Source organism: Myotis myotis, unplaced genomic scaffold (genome assembly GCF_014108235.1).
Source record: "Myotis myotis isolate mMyoMyo1 unplaced genomic scaffold, mMyoMyo1.p scaffold_m19_p_19, whole genome shotgun sequence".
NCBI classification, from domain to species: Eukaryota; Metazoa; Chordata; class Mammalia; order Chiroptera; family Vespertilionidae; genus Myotis; species Myotis myotis.
The window spans coordinates 30,604,345-30,626,434 of record NW_023416323.1 but is presented as its reverse complement, the minus strand read 5'-3'; the positions used below and the strand labels follow the sequence as shown (position 1 = coordinate 30,626,434).

The window sequence follows — 22,090 nt, the reverse complement described above, 5'->3', positions numbered from 1 at the left end:
AGAGCACTTATGCCCATTATTTTAAGTAATATGTGTTAAAAGAAAAATAATATGAACAGGGCTTTGTCTTTTCATGAATAACACCAAGATATATATATATATATCTTCTATATATATATATATATTTTTTAAAGTATGTTTTTATTGATTTCAAAGAGAGGAAGGGAGAGGGAGAGAGGGATAGAAACATTAATGATGAAAGAGAATCATTGATCAGCTGCCTTCTGCACGCCCCCTAGTGGGGATCAAGCCCACAACCGAGGCATGTGCCCTGACCTGGGAATCGAACTGTGACCTGGTTCATGGGTCGATGCTCAAATTACTGAGCCACACCACCAGGCAAGACATACAATTTTTTTAAAAAATAGAGGATGCAGTACATGTGTCCCCATTGTTATATCAGAAGATCAGACCAGAGTGCTATTATAGCTCAGAAAGGAACGGAAGGGCAACGCTTAAACTTGAGATTTTACAGGAAAACGTGGTAAGGAGGTTTGGGACCCTGCTGGCAGAAGGAGTGGCACAGCAGGGGCTTAGATACCAACATGAGGAAGAGGCAGAGAACCTCGATTTGACAAGAGAGTCGGAGAGTAGGAGATGAAGAGGAAACAGGAGCACAGGATTAAAAATTTTGTTTGGGACAAGAGTAGTTGGCCTTGGATTTTCAATATCTCTGGCCTTTTGTGAACAGAAAGGCATGCGATCAGAAACTTAGTTGTGTTTTTCCAAATAGATTATGTGAGTAGAAATACTGGGAGCCATGTGTCTTGTGGATTGATGTGGAAAGAGGCTAGAGGTGGGGACATAGATACAGGAGATGAATGACGTGGGTCCACAGGAGAGACCAGGCATACAGAGAAGCGATGACCAACGGGAGCAGAATTTGATAGGACTTGGCTGGCAAATGTTGGACTGGGTGTGCGGAAGTGGAGTGCGTGGTGCGGGTAGAGGGAGGAAAGACTGACAGCCAGGAGGATGGTTGGTCTTCCATGCCACCAAGACTGCTAGAGGAAAAGCATGTTTGGAGCAGATAACAAGGACAGCTTGGGGGTGGGTATGTGAGAGACACCAGAGGGACTCCTGCAGGGCTGCCTCTGGGAACCTTACTGCAGGGTGTGTGGTCAGGGTCTGTAGTGTCAACATAGAGCTGTCCCCCTGGGCCCACTGCCAGAGTCGGCCACTCTGTTTTCCCTTAGGCCAGGAAGCTGGAGATTGCCCAAGGGAGAGGCCCTTGGGACCCTTGTAGACCACTGCTTCACGCAATTATGAAGATTTGAAATTGTCTATGGGGAATTGAAAACTTTGGACTCTGTTCTGCTGTCTTCAAATTATTTCTTTGTTTTTGTCAGTTGTGTAAGGAGCAGAGTTGAAATTATTGGGATAATCTCCTTGAGATTGTGGAGTGAAAAAAAGCAAAGGGCAGAATTGTATAAGATGTGCCACCATTTATATATGGAGGATGGGGAATGAATATCTTCTTATATAATAAAGGGGTAATATGCAAATCAACTGAATAGCAGAACAACTGGTCGCAGTGACGTGCACTGACCACCAGGGGGCACACACTCAACCCAGGAGCTGTCACCTGGTGGTCAGTGCACCGCTCAGCCAGAAGCCCTGAGCTGGGCTCATGGCTGGTGAGCACAGTGGTGGTAGCAGGAGCCTTTCCTGCTTCTGTGACAGCACTAAGGATGTCCTGCAGGGAGCGGGCCTAAGCTGTCAGTTGGATATCCCCTGAGGGCTCCCGGACTATGAGAGGGCGCAGGCCGGGCTGAGGGACTCCCTTCTCCAAGTGCACGAATTTTGTGCACTGGGCCTCTAGTTTATATATATTTACTTTTCATAGAATATATTTGGAAAGACACACAAGAAACTAGTAACATTCATTTCTCCTAGGGAAGGAAACTAACTTTTTTTTAAAAAATACATTTTATTGATTTTTTACAGAGAGGAGGGGAGAGGGACAGAGAGTTAGAAACATCGATGAGAGAGAAACATCAATCAGCAGCCTCCTGCACACTCCCCACTGGGTATGTGCCCGCAACCAAGGTACATGCCCTTGACCGGAATCGAACCTGGGACCCTTCAGTCCGCAGGCCGACACTCTCTTCATTGAGCCAAACTGGTTAGGGCGGAAACTAACTTTTTATTTGGTTTTGTACAGGGATTAAATTCCCATTGGCTGGGCTGGTGTGGCTCAGTGGTTGAGTGTTGACCCACGAACCAGGAGGTTACGGTTTGATTCCTGGTCAGGGCACATGTCCGGTTTGCAGAATCTCTCTCCTCATTGATATCTCTATCTCCCTTCCTGTCTGTGAAATCAATAAAAACATTTTTTAAAAAAAAAACCATCGCAGGGTGCTAGTCAAAATAATTAACACAGCATTGGCACTGACCAGTCAGAACAGATAATTAGCAATATGCTATACCAGTACATACCACCTGAATATTTGCTCTCTTCTGATGGTTCCAAAATTGAAGCCATATCAAAAGTATAAATTAAGAAGTTTTCTATTCCTCAGGGAGGGAGAGTTCTTACATTTTACCCTTTTGAATCTTGAAAATGTTTAATGTGTTACCTATTCAAAAAAGCAAATAAGTTAAATAGAAAGGAAGGAAGGAAGGAAGGAAATGCCAATTGAGAAAGCCATTGTTGTGGAAGGGGCAGTGAGACTGCATTTTAGGGCCTGTGATTCCACAAGGAAGGGCTGAACTGTGTGTGAGCTGAAGAACAGATGGGGCCCGGCTGTGGCCAGGGCTTTCTTAAAGCCTTTAAGTTTTGTGTCTGTGGCCAAGGTAGGCCAGGCCCCTTCTGCCCTTCTCATTTTTCTCTGACATGCAAGCTCAGGCTGGCCGAGTCTGTGGTGGGCCAGTGTTCTCTCTGATTCCAATCTGTCATCCTTTAAAACATGTAATCACTGACTGTGAGCGTTTGTTAGTGTGCCTTCTGTATACTGGCAGCACATATTTATTGAATTTGTTTTTCTCCCCTTCACCTCACTTTTAATGGATTCAGATTTTAATGTCCCTCCCTCCAGCCCCCATTATTAAAGTAAATCATGCCATTTTCCAGAACTTGGATAACAGAAAAATCCAAAAAAAAAAAAAAAAAAGGCAGGAAAATCAGCAGTAATCCCACCATCAGGAGACACCCGCTGTTGTTAATGTGAGGATTTGCATGGCTCCACGGCTTGTTGGTGTCCGTTGGCTGGAGCTTTGTTAGAGTTTGACATTGGTCTGGGTGCTTGGCCATTGTTGCTGGCAGAGGAGAAGGGCCTGGACAATGTGTGCCGGTTGCATGTCTCTGCTGAATGGCTTTGCTGGCAGTGCTGGTACCAAAGCAAGCGATGGTAGGATGGGAAGAAGGGCATTCACTCTCATTTCAAAGGAAGAATGATTCTTTTTTTTTTTTTAAGGGCTTGACAGATGGTGGGGTTTCGTTTATTAAGACACTGAGACCCACCCTGGGTAGGCAGTAGACAGTCCTGAAACATTATTTTTGTGGCACCCATTTCAGATACGTCCGTGGCTTTTGCTAAGGGGTCAGAGTGATGTGTATTCGAATTCATCAGACTCTGGTCCCTGGTCTTGTGGGCATGGATGCTGCTGCTTTCCTACTTGCTTAGGAAAAGGACTGGCCGCCAGTGGAGCTTGGTCCCTTGGAGGCAAAGGCTGGGGTGCTGCCCCGTTGCCACACCATGTTGCCATGTCAGGGGGAGGGGCCGCGCTCCTCGGACTGTAAGAAGCCCCTCTGTGTGCTTTTCCTTAGGGAGGAATGGGAGCTGCTCTGCTATCGGATCCTGACAAGATCGAGAAGGTAAGTCCTGCATGAGTGAAAGCAGAGGTCCTTGAACATGGAACAGTTCCCCCGCCCTTCCCCCAGATTTAGTGAATCAATCACTCCACCCAGGGTCTGGAAAATGTGTAAAAGGCTTCCCAGTGATGCTGACATGCAGCCAAGTTCAGGAACCCCTGAGCCAGCCTACATCAGCCCTGGAGTTCCTTAAAAGCCCAGGGCTAGGGACATGCCAGCTGAGAGCCGGGGCGTGGTGGGGGGCTAAGGACTCACTCACAGCCTCCTCTGTATTGCTTTTCTCCCTTCTGAGGAGATCATGAGAGCACAGGCCCGGCTTCCTGTGGCTTGTGGACAGGCTCAGTGGCTGTGGGGGTAGGTGGGTCCCCGGAATATTGATAGAGGCCACCACCAGCCTTTGAAAACAGGCCAGGCCGGGCTCATACGAGGCAAGTTGAAATTAGTCTTCTCCGATCCCCTTCCCTCATTGAGTCTGGTGGCCAGGTTTATGTGGCTCTGGGGACAGCTTGGCGTTTGCCACCCAGTAAGGTCAGCTGCCAGGGCAGGTGGAGGTGACATTTTCTGCCACACCGTATATACCTTTTTCTTTCCTCTCTCAGTCCACCAGTTCTCTTCTTGTTGTTCCTCTTAGCTCCTTTAACTTCTTCTTATTCTCCATCCCCACTTCCCTGTCTGGGCTTTAAGCCTCCTAGTGTTTCCCATAGGCTATCGTGACTTGGGATAAAGCATCACCAATAAAAACTTCAGCAGCCCACCCCTGTGTATTCTTCCAGCCCCACTGTCTCTAGGAATAGGAAGGCCAGCGTGTTTATGAGCTACCTTTTCATTTTTCCCATGTGCAAATACATATAATATACCTATAATGTGCCTATAGTGTATCCTTACTGTTTGTAGACTAATTTCCAAAGTGTATTCCAGCATTTATTTCATTTGTTCTCCAAATCCCTTGAAGTAGACAGGGAAGGCACATGTTATCTCCATTTGACCAAGAATAAGAAAACTAAAGCATAGAGAGAAAACCAATTTGCTCAAGATCATCTATATATATTTAGACCGTTTGCCTGGTAGCTATGATGCGCAATGAACACCAGGGGGCAGATGCTCCGACCAGTAGAGGAGGGAGCCCACTTCCTTGTGGAATCAGCCATGGGTTAGGTTGCTGCTGGGGAACTGTTGGCCCTGAATCTGCTTCACCCGCACCTCGGACCCAGAGAGGAGGGAGCCCGATTCTGGGGTGAGTCACCCAAGAACTGCCCTCTCACAAACTGGGACCCCTCGGGGGATGTCGGAGAGCTGGTTTCAGCCTGATCTCCACAGGCCAGGCCAAGGGACCCCACCGGTGCAAGAATCTGTGCACTGGGCCTCTAGTGTAGCAAATAAGAAGGCAGAGCTAAGTTGAGAGCCATGGTCTTGTGACCTGTACCCTAGCATCAGTGCCCCCTCTCAATGGCATCTTAGGTTAAACGTGTAGGGTGTAGCTTATAAGTGTGTAGCCACAAGTCAGTGGACACCTAGACTTAGGAACCTCCAGTCAGACACGTCTCTGCAGGATGGAGTGGACGTGGACAACTGTGGATGTCAAACTCGTCACCGTGCTTAGGGGAGTAGGCGGCGTTTGCTTCACAACATGTGCACACAGGCATTTTCATTATCCTCCCGGCTTCTCCCCTCTTGCTGTTGGCTCTGTCCTCTGCACTGCCCCTCTTTGGGTACAGGCCACATGTGTGGCAGCAGAGTGACACCCCACCTCTGAAGCTCAGTTCAATCCGCTCCTTCTGTGTTTGACAGGTAGTCGGATGGGTCAGGGCGGACTGGTGGATGGGTTTGCCTCATGGAGGGGAGGTTCCAGGCTTCCACAGTAAAGCCAGATGACCTGGGAATAGTGTGCGGGAGTAGATTCAGGCTCAGACTGTGCTGGCAAACTGGGCGACAGGGGTGCGAGCTTTGTGGGTCCTCCCAGGCTGGATGTTTTGGCCCATGAGTCCACCTGTGGGAACATCTCAGGGCCACCGGCAGAAGTTTTTTCAAAATAAGGATACTTGTTTGAAGTGATGAAAAATTTAGAAATAGATAGGATGCTAACGGTTGAGAATTCTATCTACCCCTGGGCTGGATAGGGGTAGTGAGGAGATATCAGTCTTTCGACAAAGCTTCCCAGGTAACTCTGGTGTATCCTCCCTGGATTAAGAATCTGTTTTTAGACCTTAATTCCATAATATCCTCTCTCTCACCCCTGCTCAGGATTCCCTGACCCCTCTCCCCTACTGCCCAGGGCGTCCCCTCTGTGCACACTGCACTTGGGCCATAGCTAACAACTGGGCCAGGACTTGAACTTAGTCTCACTGATTCCCAAGTCTAAGCTCTCCCGTTCTTCCCAACAACCAAGGGAGCTTTTCCTGAGTCACCCTGTGGCTCTGGTAAGACGAGTCCGCCTGTGAGTAGATGTGCACATCACAGAGACGGGCACCCCTGGGATCTGGGAGAGCTTGGTCGAGGAGAGTTTCATGCTGGAGCCTGGCCAGAAGACAGACTAGCTGCCCTTTCCTCTCAGTGTGGACCTTGCAAGTGGCTAGGGCTTTTGGTTACCGATTTCTTTCCTGGTCCTGAACATGGACATGAAATAAATACTAAAGAAGGTGCTTAGAGCCACTTGGATAAAATACACCAAAAGGAAGCTCTGCAAAACAGGACCTCGGACCCAGTCTGTCTCCTTGGGTAGCACATGAGGCCTGTTCTTTCCCGTCATTCCCTGGCAGTTTTACCTGGGCCAGCAGGCCTTGTCTTACCCATTGTCAGTCCTGCCTGTCAGCCTAGCTACCTCTTAATCTGATGTCTTCTGAGGGTCCTGCCTCATCCTGTCCCTGAGAAAGAGGCCTCCCCTGGTTCCTGCAGCTTGGCTCTCTGCTGCCCTCATCTGTTTCGAACCAAGACTGGCAGCAGCTGCCTGCTTGTCCCCTCTGCTCTGCCTGAAGGCAACCCAGTTCTTGAAGAGGGCTCTTGGGACCGCCTTCCCTCCAGCTTGCCTGACCTGAAATTTCTGGTGTGGGACTAAGATAGCAATGCCACAGACAAGCAGTGTCACCTCCATCTCTCTTGATTTCTGACTTGCATGGCGTCTGGTCTTGCTACGTCCCTGACACTTTCCTATATGATTTTCTTGGTCTTTCTTTGAAGTTCTTTACAATTACTGTGCAGAAGAAACACCGTTTAATATGTTGACTATTGCCCTAGCCTGTTTAGCTCAGTGGATAGAGCATCAGCCTGTGGACTGAAGCGTCCCGGGTTCAATTCTGGCCAAGGGCATAAGCCCAGGTTGTGGGCTCGAGGCAGCCGATCAATGATTCTCTCTCATTGATGTTTCTCTCTCTCCCTCCCTCTCCCTTCCTCTCTGAAATCAATAAGAAAAATATATATGCACATATATATTTAAAAAATATATGTTGACTATGTTGTCTTTTCCTTTGTCAGTTTCATTCCTGTATACCTGATTCCCCCAAAGAGCGGGGTACGTGAGAACAGGGCCCAAGACCTGTAAAGCCTTCCTGCTCCCTCACTCTGCAGAACAGCACTAAGGGAGCATTGCCTTCAAGCAGGAAAGAAGCTGTGAGCCACGTGTTCTCAACCAGGGCTAGGTCTCAGAATCATATTGAGGAGGGAGTGTGTTGGGCAGAGCTTTAAAAACTCATATTCCCAGCCCTACTCCTATAAACTCATTCAGGAAATATGAGGTGGGATCTTAAGCTCTCAGATTTTTTCCCTCTCAAAGGATCACTGTAATCTACACAGGCATACATGCAGGTCCATCATTCATTCAGTCATTTACCAAATATATATACACCACTATGCCAGGTCCGGGGCTAGCATAGAAAGAAGGTGGACTCCTTCCTTCATGGAGCTAACATGTATGTGCGCAGCAGACATTCCTGTGGACACAGACGTGTCCATGCCACTGGGATACACAGGTCTGTAGCAGAAGTAATTAGGATAAGCCGTTGTGGTTATTGGTTCCAGAGGGGGCAGATGCGCTTGTGTTTTCTCTGCAGATCCTCAGCACTCTTGTTAAAGGGACAAGCAGACCCGTGACCTGCAAGATTCGCATACTGCCATCGGTAAGGATGGTGTGTTACATCGGAATGTCCATTTTTTTGGGGGGGGGGGATGTCTATTTGGGGTGTCAGTAATTTTTGAGGAGCTGAGTTAGGTTTGGAGGAGGGCCTAGAGCTGAGCCCACTTTAGGAGCTGGCAGCTGCTCCCTCTGTGGCTTCAGTAACCTCCCTGTGCGGTCCTCTTCCTCAGCTGGAAGATACCCTGAACCTTGTGAAGCGGATAGAGAGGACTGGCATTGCCGCCATCGCGGTTCACGGAAGGTGAGTGGTTGCCTTTCTAGTGACTGACTTGTAGGAAGGTCCTCAGCTATGTGACAGCTAAGTTCTCTTCTACATATGCAGCCTACCTCTGCCTCGCTCTTTGACATCCTGGTGGTGGTCAAACTCTCTATGGGCTTACATTTTCCTTTGTTTCATTCATTGATCATCTACTGGTGGTAGGCACTTCACTGAGCTTTAGAGACAGAGAGAGGAGGAGGAAGGAGAAGTGCCCTTACCCTCAGGATGTGTAAATGGTAGAGATGGAATGATTTGCTCAAAATTGCATCATGCAGCCAGGAAGTGGTGGAATTAGAACTCTGACTCTGAATCTCATCTTCTTTCCACTACGTTGAGCAATTGCTGTTCTTTCAAAGGCACTGCCTCTTTTGTCTGCCCCTGTTGGACTGCCAGCTGACACAGTGACTGCTTGAAACAGTCCTTGTGTCTGTAGCTGATGCACATTCTGCTGAGAGCTGAGGTGGTGCTGAAGGCTACCCTGGGTTTCCCAGTCAAGCTTGTTTCCTATGTCCAGGCTGTGCTTTCATACAGAATCCCAGGTCAGTAGACTTTGGCCACAGTAACCTCTCTTCCCTGAGTGATGTTCCTTTTGGGTTCAGGGGTTTTGAGGAATAGCCCATTTTTTTGCTGGTTGTGCCTCTTATAGCATTTTCAGAAAATGGGACCCAGAACTCCAACATATAAAATAGAAAAGCAGAGCTATATTGATGGAAGCCAGTAGGGGGAGGTGAAAGGCCATACCCCTCATATACCCTGAGGCAATAGGCTCTGGCTCAGACTGCCTGGTTAAATTTTCTTTCTTTCTTTCTTTTTTTTTAAAAAAATATGTTTTTATTGATTTCAGAGAGAGGAAGGAGGAGGAGGGAGAGAGGGATAGAAACATCAGCGATGACAGAGAATCATTGATTGGCTGTCTCCTGCACGCCTTCTACTGGGGATTGAACCCCCAACCCAGGCATGTACCCTGATCGAGAATCTAACCTTGAGCTCCTGGTTCATGGGTGACGCTCAACCACTGAGCTACCCCGGCCGGGCCAGACTGCGTGCTTTGCTGCTTGTTGGCTGTGTAGCCTTAGACAAATCATTTAACCTCTCAGAGTACCATACTCCTCATTTGAAAATTAAGATATTTCTGCTTTATAAGGCTCCTTTCTACCAGTAGTTGGAAACACTAGGAAGAGAGATTTCAGCACCCTTAAGAAGGGACTCTGGCCATCAAAGCTGTTAAGGATGGCTAGCATTGGCTGCTGGGAGTGGGAAGGTGAAGGCAGAAGCTGGGTTGAACTGGGCTTTCTGAGGCCCTGTGGCCCCTGACCTTTTTGTTGAGGAGTGTAGCAGAGGGGACACACCCAGGCAAGACCTGGGTAAGAGTTATCTGGTCACCCATCTTTTTTTTTTTTTTTTAAATATATTTTATTGATTTTTTACAGAGAGGATGGGAGAGGGAGAGGGATACAGAGTTAGAAACATTGATTAGAGAGAAACATCAATTCAGCTGCCTCTTGCACACCCCCTACTGGGGATGTGCCCGCAACCCAGGTACATGCCCTTGACCGGAATCGAACCTGGGACCCTTCAGTCCGCAGGCTGACACTCTATCCACTGAGCCAAACCGGTTAGGGCTCAACCATCTTTCTTGTTGCTGAGCACAGCTCAGGTCAGGGCTCACCTCAGCATCTGTAAGTCTCATCTCATCCACAAGAACTTTTGGCACTTGACCTTGGAAGGAGGGGCCTCAGTTGTGGTGCTGCCTCCCCTGTGGCTCGTGACAGCCATGGTCTGCCCTGGCTGCTGGGTCTACCCTGTGCCAGGTGCCTCTCCCCAGGATCAGCTGTGCAACTTGGCTTCAGCACAGGCAGCTGTGTGGGAGTGGCCAGTCTGAGCAGCAGCAGCTGTTCCTAGTCCTTTGGGGAGGGCAGGACCAGTTCACTGGGGGTAGCATCCTTATGGCACTGTCCCTCATCTCTGGCCAAGGTGAGAGGAAGCCAGGGAAAGGCAGAGTGACCTTGGTAGTCAGGCCACCCACATCAGCCTTCTGCATCAGCCCCCTGCAGCTATGCCTCACCTGTAGGCCTCTAAGAGCTGGACTTGCCTTCTCAGCAGAGACTTGTGCTGCTCCTGCCCCTCACAGCAGAGGTCATGGAGAGCCATCCACTGCAGCCTGGACCCCTGTCCGTGATGGCCACATGACCTTCCTGAGGTTTAGTAGGGAGGACAGTAGGGTTTGACTAATGTAACCCTGTGTGAACTGTGACATGACCTTTGGCACTCAGCCCTCAGCCCGTCATTTTTGTTTATCTCCAAGGAAGCGGGAGGAGCGACCTCAACACCCTGTCAGCTGTGAAACCATCAAAGCCATTGCTGAAACCCTCTCCATTCCTGTCATAGCCAAGTAAGCCTCCCTTCCTCATCATTGACGTCTTCATGCCCCACCTCACTCCGAGGGGATTTGATCTGGCATATAAAAATGGAAGGAGACAGCATTAAAAACTCACCTTAAGGGAGAAGAAAAAAGGGTGGTATGAAGAATGAAGTTGGTAACGAGTCAGACAAGTGCCTGTCATGTCTCTTGGCTTCTGGTGAGTGGCTGATATAGATGTGCAGTAGGCAGGGGCTCGGCATTCTGATGGATGGGTTGAGGGCAGGAGTATTCAAGGGACAGGGAGAGCAAGGAGGTGGCCACCGAAGCAGGCCCAGGGGAAGGTGATGTCACACCAGAGTTAGGAGTGCAGGATGTAGGGTGAGGCGGCCCAAGTCAGAGCACATAGAGCTGTCCAGGGGTGGGCAAAATAGGGTTCCAGTTGTGAGTCCATGAAACAAAGAGTTTATTCTTGTATTATTTATTAAGTATTGTATTATTTTCCATACAAATAACTGTAAACCTACTCTTGCCCACCCTGAATGGCTCAAGGTTCATAAGGCCAATCACAGTCCAAAGTCCAAGCGAGCAATCTGGGCAGCTCCAGGACCTGGAACCTAGGCTGGCAGGCGAGAGGTACCAGTGGCCCGCCCAAAGACTTAGTAGTCAGACACTGTCCATTTGCTCCTGTGTAGGCCAGAGGGGAGTCCAGAGCAGCCCTGCACCTTAGGATGGCACGGATCCTGATGGCAGGATGGGAACAGGGAAGTTCCAAAGCCCTGAAGCCCTGACAAAAGGCATGCCTGCCTGCTGGATGGAGGGAGAGAGCTGAGGGTGGGGTTGGTAGCCAGGCCCAGCCTTTCCCAGGCCAAGGAGTTTTAGGGGTGGTCTGGAAAGGATAGGGCTACTCAAGACACTGGACCCTCTTACTGCCTATCCCCCCTCCCCTCCTCCCCCCGCCCCCCAAACACATGATGCTGTTTCTGGACTGAGGCTGCTGCCTGGCTCCTAATGGAACAGATGAAGACAGCAGTTTACAAGGGGGCCCTTGGGGCTGCACGGTGGCAGGAAGGGAAATTGCAACCCAACTGGGCCTCCTTCCTTCCTCTCACAATCATCACTGCATTGCGCTCTCTCTCTCTGGCAGCAGTTCTCAACCTGTGGGTCGCGACCCCTTTGGCGGTCGAACAACCCTTTCACAGGGGTCGCCTAAGACCATCCTGCATATCAGATATTTACATTACGATTCGTAACAGTAGCAACATTACAGTTATGAAGTAGCAACGAAAATAATGTTATGGTTGGGTCACAACATGAGGAACTGTATTTAAAGGGCCAGAAGGTTGAGAACCACTGCTCTAGGGTTTTGACCCAGCCCTTAGTGGGCATATAGGTGCCCCAGCCTGGGGGGGTGGGGGTTCCTGTAATCTCAGTGTCCACTTGTCTGAGATTGGGCTGGCTTTAGCCACTGTTTAGGATGAAGTGGAAGGAAGGTAAAATCTCAGGGATACCTGTTAAGTGCCAGGCACGGTTTGGGCTGCTTTCCTGTATTATCTCAGTTAGTGCTTCTGACCCCACAGTGTGTGTGTGTGTGTGTGTGTGTGTGTGTGTGTGTGAATCTCCAGGCTCCACAGGTGCTCACAGCTGAGCACACAGCTAATGGGAGACAGACCTGGGAGTTGCCTTTTTCTGAAAATGCTGGGACAAAGATGGTGACCCCCTCGCCTCCCCCCCCCACCCCCCCGCCCCCAACCCCCGTTGCCTTTCAGTGGAGGATCTCACGACCACATCCAAGATTATTTGGACATCGAGGACTTTCGACAAGCTACAGCAGCCTCTTCAGTGATGGTGGCCCGAGCTGCCATGTGGAACCCATCCATCTTCCTCAAGGAGGGTCTGCGGCCCCTGGAGGAGGTCATGCAGAAGTACATCCGATACGTACGTCTCTGCACTTTTTTGAGGCAAACATTTCTCCCTCTCTGCCCCATTCCTGCCAGCAGCCCCTGTTGTCCCTCTCCTTTTCTTTTCAGTTCTGGTCATGCAGCTGTGGTCCCCCAGGCTGCAGTATGGAGAAGGAGTGCCGGGGAGGTGTCCCCTAATTACCTCCTTCTAAAGCTTCCACGGTGTGGGGTCACAGCAGGGACCTCTGGATCCAGGATGCTTTTGGGGCCCCAAACACCACCTTTTCCTCGTTTTCAACCCCCACACATACACGTGCCTGCACAGTGACAGTGGGGTCCCTGTCACTGTAGAGAACCATGCCAATGGGTTGGCACAGAGTAGCCACAGCCAGGAGGAGCCATTGTAGCTGCTGTTGTTGAGGACTGATTATCTCCATAGAGATGTCTCACCTTGTCGTCAGTCAGAGTCACTCACAACTCTTCTCTTGCGAATTCTCAGAATGCTTTAACCCCTAACTTAGCGAATGACCCATTGCTAACCCTCTCCTCAGGGAATAGCCTTTTATTCTCACTGGGAGCTTGATGGCAGTGCCAAGGGCATTTCCCTGTAAAGGAATTTTCTTGACAAGTTCACCTACCCTGTCCCTTTGGCACAACTGGAACTCTGCGGGACTCCATGGTCAGCCGTGCGTGTCTGCAGGTGGAGGCAGTGAATGGCCTCACATTCTTCCGTGAGCTGGGCCTGCGCTGTCCCCCAGAGCAGACTTCCCCCTTCCTCTTCCGTCCTGGGGCTCACACCCTCCTGGAAGGTCAGGAGCTTCTCAGATCCTAAGACTGCCTCTGTCCGCTTCAAGCCCTGGGCAGCTGTGGCTGTCATGGCTTGGGGGATGATAGGTGTCCCTGAGGCCCGTGTCCAGAGCTGGGCAGCCTCTGTCCTAGAGCCTCCCTTGCTCGATGCTGCAGCTGTCCTTCCCTTGGTTCTGGGTGTCCTGTTAGGCCAGTTGGTGACCAAATTGGGCCTCCTTCCTTCCTCTCACGATCACCCTGCATTGCTCCCTCTCCAGTGGCCTGGGTCAGCCAGAGGCACAGGGGGCTTGCTTCAGCCCAGGTCAGCTGTCTAGCTCTTCTGGAAAGTCTGTAAAAGAGAAGACATGTTCAGTTGTGCTGAGCTTGCTCACTGGGTGAAAGATGCTTCTATCATTCCTGCTCAGCCTGACCTGTGGCAGATCTTCAAGAGTGTTTTTGTGCTGCCCGGCCAGAGTGGCTCAGTTGGTTGGAGCATCGTCCTGTGCACTGAAACATTGCCGGTTCGATCCCCCATCAGGACACATATGGAAGGCAGCTGATTGATGTTTCTCTCTCACATCAATGTTGTTCTTTTTTTGTCTCTTTCTCTCCCTTCCTTTCTCTAAGCATGCTCTTGGATGAGGTTAAAAAACAAAACAAAGAATGTTTGTTTTCCCGGAGAAAGGGAGCGGCTTTCAAGCATAGGCAGGGCTGTTCCTGGTCCAGTCAGTTTTCTGTCCCAAGTAAGCTGACTCAAGGCCGGCTGGGGCTTACCCACATATCCCTGCTTTGTCCTGAGCGAGTCCTGGCATAGAAGACGTAGGCCTCGTGCTATTAGAAAAGTGTAGGGGGCAAGGAGTTGAGGGGTTCTGGAGGACTGGGGCACCCTTCACGCACGCTCTCTGGCTTGCCCCAGCTAGGCAGGCTTCTACTGGTATCCTGGGCAGTCAGTTGTCTTATCTCCCAGACCCTGCACTTACCAGTTTGTGAAGTAGTGCTAACAGCTGCACCTCATGCTTGTGTAGCTCAGTGAAGTGACAAGTAACACACGTGCACATGCTGAGTAGATGGTGCTGTACTTCACTCATGCAGAGGAAATTGGAGACAGGCCATTTAAGATATGGGCAGGGAAGGTATCTACCATGGTTATAAGGAATAGAAGAATCCCACCCTGTCCTGGGCTCTTCCTGCCACACCAGAATTTGTCTTGTTCTTCCACCCTGTCCTAGATGATGCCTGGCAGCAGGTCCTCTGTGGTTAACTATGGTGGCTGAAGCAAGAGGGGCTCCCTGCACATCTGGACCTCAGGCAGGCTCCTGATTGGGGGCTTTGGCCGTGACCCTTGAGCTTTGTACCATTAACTGGAAGGTTAGATGGCCAGGATGGAGGTGGCTCTTATGAGGTCCCACTACCTTGGCTGCAAGCACACTTCCGCCTCGGGGGCAGCAGGTGGGCTCATGTTGGTTCTTCTTCCAGGCCGTGCAGTATGACAATCACTACACCAACACCAAGCACTGCTTGTGCCAGATGCTGCGAGAACAGCTGGAGTCACCCCAGGGAAAGCTGCTCCATGCCGCCCAGTCTTCCCGGGAAATTTGGTGAGAGGGGCAAAGGGCTGTCCATCTGACCTTGCAGGCGTTGCCCAGGCTTGACCCTGAGCGCTAAGCTGACTCTACCAGGGAGCCAGGGACACCGCTTTTGGAGGCAGATGTGCAGGAGCGGGGTTGTGCTACAGCTTTGCCGCACAGAAGGGGATACTGTGAAAGCTTTAGAACTTTACGTCCCTGGGCTGGTCTCAGCAGCAATGTTTCAGATATCAGGGCACTAGTAGGGTGGAGGAATGAGGGGGCTGGGCTTGGGAATTCCTGGGGAGGAAAGGGCTTTCCTGGTGACAGGTCTATAATCACATGCAATGCCACCAAGTCCCAGTTATCAGGAGAGTTGGGGGTGCAGAACGGAGCCCTGGCCTGAGCCTGCGCCCACACTCCATCACTCTGCCGTTTGAGAGACCACCCCTTGCTCCTTGACTCAGGCGGTGACATGTGGGGCCCTCACAGCCTGACCTGGTGTCTGCTCCCACAGCTCCCTGTTTCCTCTTCCCACCTCCACACCTTCGCTCGCACTGGCTCTTCTACCTGAATGCCTTCTCCCCCTCATGTTGGCTGTCTGTACACTGCCTCCTCCAGAGAAGCCTTTCTGAACCTCTCTCACCCCCAGCCATCTTTGTGAATGTCCACCTGTCCTTACGATGCTTCCTGGAAGAAAAAGCCTTGCCCAAACCCTCCTCATCCTGGGCTGGTGGTGTTGGTTCTGTCCCTGTGCCACCTGACTTAACCAGCTGGACCCAGGTGTCTTGTGAGCTCAAGACTAAACTTTTCAAGAGTATAACTGTTGCTCTGGGTGGTACCTCAGTTTAGGTGAGGCCTAACTGCTTGTGGCCGGGGCAGGAAGTGGGGAACCACTCAGTGGCCATGCTCCGTTTCTTCCCCCGGCGGGCACACATGAAGATGAGGCTCTGCATGCCTCTGGCGCTTGATCTGTGTAGGTCAGCTTAGTCACTGCTGGCTGGGGAGACCTGCCTGGGCTCAGATGGTGGAGGTGACCTTAACAAACTTTCCCAGCCAGCCCTGCCTACAAAGTGGTACAAAGCTCCAGTGGCCACCCTCAGGGGTCCACATTCACTGTCCATCCACCAGTGCAGACTGGCCCCAGAGGTGGGTAGCAGGTGTCTTCTGATGGCCAGGTCCTGAAGGTGTTTTGGTGGATATGGAGTGGCATTTCTCAGTGGTGGGGCCCTGGTTCCTGCACTAGTTCCCTGGATGCTGCCTTTACTAAGGGGTTTGCCCCGCTTGACTTGTCTTTATATAGTGAGGCCTTTGGCCTTGGTGCCTTCTATGAGGAGACCACACGAGAACTGGACTCCCGGCGGGCCGAGTTCCTGGCCAGGACCCCAGAGGAGGCGGAGGAGCCGGCTGAAGATACCTCCGGTGTCATTAAGATGGCTGTCAAGTTTGACCGGTAGGTCTCCAGCTGGCCTAAGCTTAGGCCAGGGCCAGTGCCTTTGGGCTTCCCCGGGCTGGCAAGCTGGCTGTTGTACATGGTTAGCGACAAGTTTGGGGACCACTGCTCTCTTTGGTTTGGATACTTGTTCTCAATTTTTAGCCACCCAACGAAGGCGTTTTGGAGAAGATAGTCCCTGAAAGCCCAGGCAGTGCTGTCAAGGTTGTGCATGTTGTCCCAAGGGCCACTGGACTCCACCTTTTCCCTGACCCACTCCCCACCTCTCGGGTGAGAGGACTTCTCTTCTTCTGTTCCTGAAAGTCTGTGCTTTTCCCTACCCCTGAGGAACTAGCTGCCTACAAGGAGCTCTCCAATAGCAGAGGGACCCCTGTCTTTATCTGGCAAGTCCTTCCCATGCCCACTGCCCCTCACCAGCCCTAAGGCATCCTCTCTAGGCAGATAGAGCTTCAGGCCAATTACTGCCTCAGACTGTGACTCAGCTTTGATTGGGTCCCTCATCCTTGTCCTTTGCAATCTGGTATCTAAGCCTTTCTCAGGTTTCCAGGCCCAGGCCAGAAGCTAGTTTTGTCTGGCAACAGCTTGGGAGGAGGGGTGTAGGGACAGCTGTTGGGCAGTCATATCCATGGAGAGCTCCTGGTAGGAAGTTGGACCGTGGTGCAGACTGACTCTAAAACCAGAGTCCACTGTGGATAAGCAGCAGTGGGTCATTGTGACACTCAGCAGACATAATTAGGGTGTACTAAGCTAGATTCCTGAGACCTTTGTATGGCCACCTGCGTTCCCCACTCCCACCCACTCTCCCCAGATCTTGTCCTGAGAGGCAAACCGGACCTTCCTTCTTGGCCGTCGAAGGCTATTTTCCAGGCTGGAGCTCAGAGGGCTGGGAGTTCACTTCCCACCTCAATTCCCTAAGCATGCCGAAGCCCATCTTCCCTTTAGGCAGAATGCAGGCTCCAAGTTGCTGGTGGAACAGAAATGGGAGGTCAGAGGAATAGGTACAGGAGTCTTATTTTTTTAAAAATAAATTTGTATTGATTTCAGAGAGGAAGGGAGAGGGGGAGAGAGAAACATCAATGGTGAGAGAATCATTGATGTGCACAGCCCCCACTGGGGATCGAGCCCGCAACCTGGGCATGTGCCCTGACCGGGAATCCAGCCGTGACCTCCTGGTTCACAGGTTAATGCTCAACCACCAGGCCACAAAGGTAGGTGATCCAGGAATCTTAAAGGCAGCAGCTCGATGTCTCCGTTCCTGTAGTTCCTACCGGGAACTGAATAGTGCCCCTCGCCAAAACCGGTTTGGCTCAGTGGATAGAGCGTCGGCCTGCGGACTGAAGGGTCCCAGGTTCGATTCCGGTCAAGGGCATGTACCTGGGTTGCGGGCACATCCCCAGTAGGAGATGTGCAGGAGGCAGCTGATCGATGTTTCTCTCTCATCGATGTTTCTAACTCTCTATCTCCTTTCCTCTCTGTAAAATATATTTAAAAAAAAAAAAAATAGTGCCCCTGCCGAGAAATGAGTTGGTGATAGTGGGTGGGCCCTGACTACGTCCCCTCCTTTCCTCAGGAGAGCATATTCACCCCAGATCACCCCCAAGACGTGCCTGCTGGAATGGTGCCGGAGGGAGAAGTTGGCGCAACCCGTATATGAAACGGTGAGTTCCTGGCTGCGGCCTGCCCTGCATCTAGCCCTACAGCATTCCCACAGCTGGGGCCATCACCCCCCGTACACCTACAGCTTGTACCCTGGACTCCAGGCTGCTTGGCTGGAGCCTGGCTGTGCCCTCTGTAGGCACAGAGTGGTTACTGGTGGTTGGGCCAGTCTCTGATAGTGTCTTCCCTTTTGACAGTGGGCCTGTTGTCTAATTCTCGCTTTTCTCATAAAACTGAACTAGAGACCTAAGTAAAGGGCTGCCTGGGCTAGTCCAGTGGTGGTGCTGAGGGAGGGGAGATGTCTCTGGAAATGGCCAGTTGGCTTAGGAAGGATGCTCAAACCTGAAAGTTAGACATGTTTTTGGACCAGGCCTCAGCTAATGGGGCACAGAATTAGGCCCCAGACATGGGGCCCTTTGGTGAAAATTTTGAGACAGTATTGGTTCAATTCCTTTGGTCCCTATAACCATCTTGTTTAGGTGGCTCTGTCTCTCCTGGACTGGCCTTCTGACCTCCAGGCTTGTCCCTTCTGGACCGTGTGTCCTCTGCCAGAGTAACATTTCTAAAGCAAATCTGAGCTCTGATTCCCTTGCTCAAGTCCTCAGCAGCTCAGAGCATGAGAACTCCCTCCTCTCCTGCCCCCGCCACTTAGCTCTCCTGCCACATCACCTGGTCTCTGCCAGGTGGATCTTCTTTGCCCCAGTCCTTGTCTCCTCTTACCCCTTTGCCATCTGGTGAACTACTTATTTTGGAGACCTGACCCATCCAGATGTCAGTAGGAGGAGACTCCATAGTCACGCACAGCTAAGGGCCCTGATGGCCCTTTGCTTAGGTTCACGAGAGAACTCCTGACACGCTGTGGTGTCATTGTCTGTGTGTCCCTCTTTCTTCCCTGGAAGGTGCACCACACACTTCTGCTGGGGAGGAGCATGTGGCACAGGTAGCTCTCATGTGACTGAGGTGGGAAGGACTTCCTTTTCTCTGCCTTTGACGTGACCTTGCAGGGGGGCCTCCAGGGCTGTTCCTGTTGCCCTCATGCAGCCATCCTTGTTTTCTTTGCTCTCTTTGCACCAGGTTCAACGCCCCCTGGATCGCCTCTTCTGCTCTGTGGTCACTGTGGCTGAGCAAAAATATCAGTCCACCTTGTGGTGAGTTTCCCCATCAGTGGGCATGAGGCTTGGGGTGGAGGGCCTGCTTGTAGCATTGGCCTGGAAGTTTGGGGGGACGGTGTACCTGGATAGTGGCATCCCTGTGTTATGACCCCTTCCTCAGTTCAGTCAGAATCTGTGACAAGGGTATTGAGAGTAAGGCCTCCCAGCCTCTAGTCCTGCCACCAGTGTGCCTGCCTACCTGCCTTAATGCCCCATGCCTCATCTGCCCAGGGACAAGTCCAAGAAACTGGCGGAGCAGGCTGCAGCCATCGTCTGTCTGCGGAGCCAGGGCCTCCCTGAGGGTCGACTGAGTGAAGAGAGCCTCTCTTTGCACAAGCGGAAGAGGGAGGCACCTGACCAAGACCCTGGGGGCCCCAGAGCTCAGGAGCCAGCAGTGCCTGGAGAGCTGTGCAAGAAGCCCTTGGTAACCTTGGGAAGTGGGAAAGAGAGCCCCCTGGAAGGCTGGTGATCACTGTCTCAGCCCTGGTCAGTGAGCCTGGCCCTAAGATGACTGGGTGCAGAGCATGAACCAGATGCTATTGGACAATTTGCTGCCCCTGCCTGACAGATGTTAAGGGGTTAGCCTGGGCCATCAGTCTGGAATATGGGCCAAGGTGCGCCCAGTGTACCCATCTCTCCTGGTAGATCTGAGTAGCAGGGCCAAGTTCCCAGTGATCTCAGTATTTTCTTTAAAAACGGGCTTTTTCAGGTGGCACCTCCCTAACCTGACATTGGTACAGTGCAATAAAGACACCTTCTCCCCTTCCCATGGCTGGCTGCTTCAGCCTTGGGCATCTTCACACACAGACTAATGGATGAGCTGGCATAATTATTCTACTTCCACCCTCTGAAGAGCTGGAGCGTCCTAAAAAGTATGAGTCTGGGTGGAGGTGGGGGGCAGGGTAATCACCTTTAGTGCTCAATGGGCTTGAACTGAACCAGGAAGGCAAGGCCCAAGAAGCCCATTCATTCTACTGGTGGTAAACCTGAGGCCATGGCCATCAGTTGGCTTTCCTGAAGAAAGAAGATATGGAAGCTGGGAACGGTTAGCGTTATCTGGACCTGCTCAGGCACATTGGGAATGCTGGGTCTGAGCTCCAGCTGTCTGGAGCTCACACCTATGAGGTGCCGGCTCTGGGCAGAGGATACTGGAGACTGCTGAGGACAACAATTTTGGGCCCTTGTGATTGCCCGCCCACGCCACTGCCCCGCCCTCCGCCCCCACCATCCCGTTTGGGCCGGAAGGAAGTGGCAGATTCTCTTTAATTTCCTCCTGGCAGTGAGAAGCAAACAAACGGCTACCACAACTCAACTCCTTGTGAGGCCACCCACGCTTACTGGGAGGGGCCTTCTGACCAAAGGTCCCTGCCTAGTGCCACTCCTGCTTCCTCAGCTGTAAACACTGCTGCGTCTCCTCCCCCTTTCCAAGCTCTGTGGGAAGGGAGATTCCCCTTTGGGCCAAGGAGATGCTCCTCCCATCTCCCCAGGGTCAGGTCCCTGTGCCAGCCAGCAGCCCCTGACCCTTCCAGCCTGAGTCAGGGGTTGGGCGCGTGAAGTCTCTCAGTCCTGGGGCTGCCTCTCCCTGCACCCGCATTGCTCTTCTGTGCACAGATAAGGATACCGCACTACCACACTACGCCTCCAGAGTCCATGGCTGTCTGATGTTGGGCAAGTCCTCTCTGGGGCCAAGGGCCCTCCTCTCAGGGTGGAATCAGCTGTTCTCTGCCTGCTTGAGGCTGGCTGATAGGGCACTGTGTGGCTAATGGGTTCACTATGATGAACCTGCCCTAACCAACTGCCCAAACCAGTGCTCCCAGAAAAGAGACCCCACCCAGGAGAGCGACTGAGGCTTAGTCTGGTCTCAGCCATCAAGCTTTAGGTACAATTTCTGATTTTTCTTACACAAAAACTGTCTTCGTAAAAGTGCTCCATTCGCTTTTCCTTATACCCTGACTGGAACAGGGCAGACAGTGAAGCCCCAATGGACCTTCCCCCAACCCCCAGGCATCCTGAGCCAGTCAGAGCTTACGGGAGGACCCTTGTGGGCCAGGTACTCAGTCTGAAGATTCACTTCCCCAGTAGGGTTGGGCTTTGTCCTCCAGCCTCTCTGCCCACCATTGTGGTTTCCTGGGGAAACCCCTTCTCTGGTGGGGTCAGATTCATTTTGGGGCTATAGAGGAGAGGCAGGGGTATCAGCTACTAAGATAGAGGCTGGAGCGTGGGGACTTTGAGGGCCCAGAAGTACTGGGGAGAGGGCGATTCCCAGGGGAGCAGGGAGGTAGGGGCTAGTACGTGTTCCATGTCTAAGGATGTCTGACAAAGATCTTGGTTAAATACGTTTGCCCACAAATGACCTCACTTTAGCATACCTCAGTGAGGCCCACCTGGTCTCAGAGTGACGTGCCTAAGATCTGGGACTGAGTGGAGGACCCAGTCAGGTCTGAAAGCTCCAGCCACTGTTCTCACCATGCCCGCCTTAAACTAAGGCCGCTTAGACACCCAAACCCCTCTCTGGGCTAGTGGCCACAATACTTATCCATCCATTCCAGCCGTCTTGATTGAGGACTTCCTCCTAGCTCATCACATTTTGGGGACAAATGATTTTGCTAAGAACATGAGAGGGAGGGATGAGTAAGGCTAGAGAGGGTAGCAGGTCTTCCAAAGACCACAGCAAGAAGACTGGACTTTGTGCAGATGATTGGGGAACCTCTTACCCCTGCAGTCCTGCACGTAGTTCCTTCCAGGTGTCCCTCTTGCTCAGAACTCTTCCATGGCTCTTCACCGCCCTCTGGATCAAGTCCAAACTCCTTAGCCTAGCATTTGAGGACAAAGTGCTGACCCTGTCTTCTCGGCACCCTGTGCTGACTTCAGCAACTAACTTTCTTCAGTTGTAGACTGGAGCTGCTCAAGGGCAGTCCTCGTGTCGCTGAGGGCCAGCCTGGTCATGGGGTGGCGAACAGGCACAGAAGACGTATCAGCCCTAGCTGGTTTGGCTCAGTGGGTAGAGCATCAGCCTGTGG

At 51.6% G+C, this 22,090-nt stretch overlaps 1 protein-coding gene across 6 annotated transcripts in view; it reads left to right on the top strand.

Annotated features, from left to right (window-relative positions):
* Nucleotides 1–19,879, top strand: part of DUS2 (dihydrouridine synthase 2) — a 33,081-nt gene extending 13,202 nt beyond the window's left edge. For 4 of the 6 annotated variants that reach the window (XM_036345827.1, XM_036345831.1, XM_036345829.1 and 1 more), the window contains 10 exons: nucleotides 3,770–3,817; nucleotides 7,858–7,923; nucleotides 8,111–8,181; nucleotides 10,505–10,591; nucleotides 12,328–12,496; nucleotides 14,722–14,843; nucleotides 16,114–16,263; nucleotides 17,834–17,921; nucleotides 18,994–19,067; nucleotides 19,302–19,879. In XM_036345827.1, the coding sequence (XP_036201720.1) occupies nucleotides 3,770–3,817; nucleotides 7,858–7,923; nucleotides 8,111–8,181; nucleotides 10,505–10,591; nucleotides 12,328–12,496; nucleotides 14,722–14,843; nucleotides 16,114–16,263; nucleotides 17,834–17,921; nucleotides 18,994–19,067; nucleotides 19,302–19,539 (1,113 nt within the window). In that variant the 3' untranslated portion in view covers nucleotides 19,540–19,879. The remainder of the gene's footprint in view (nucleotides 1–3,769; nucleotides 3,818–7,857; nucleotides 7,924–8,110; nucleotides 8,182–10,504; nucleotides 10,592–12,327; nucleotides 12,497–14,721; nucleotides 14,844–16,113; nucleotides 16,264–17,833; nucleotides 17,922–18,993; nucleotides 19,068–19,301) is intronic. The other 2 variants (XM_036345826.1, XM_036345828.1) reach the window with 2 other exon arrangements.
* The last annotated feature ends 2,211 nt before the right edge of the window (nucleotides 19,880–22,090 follow it).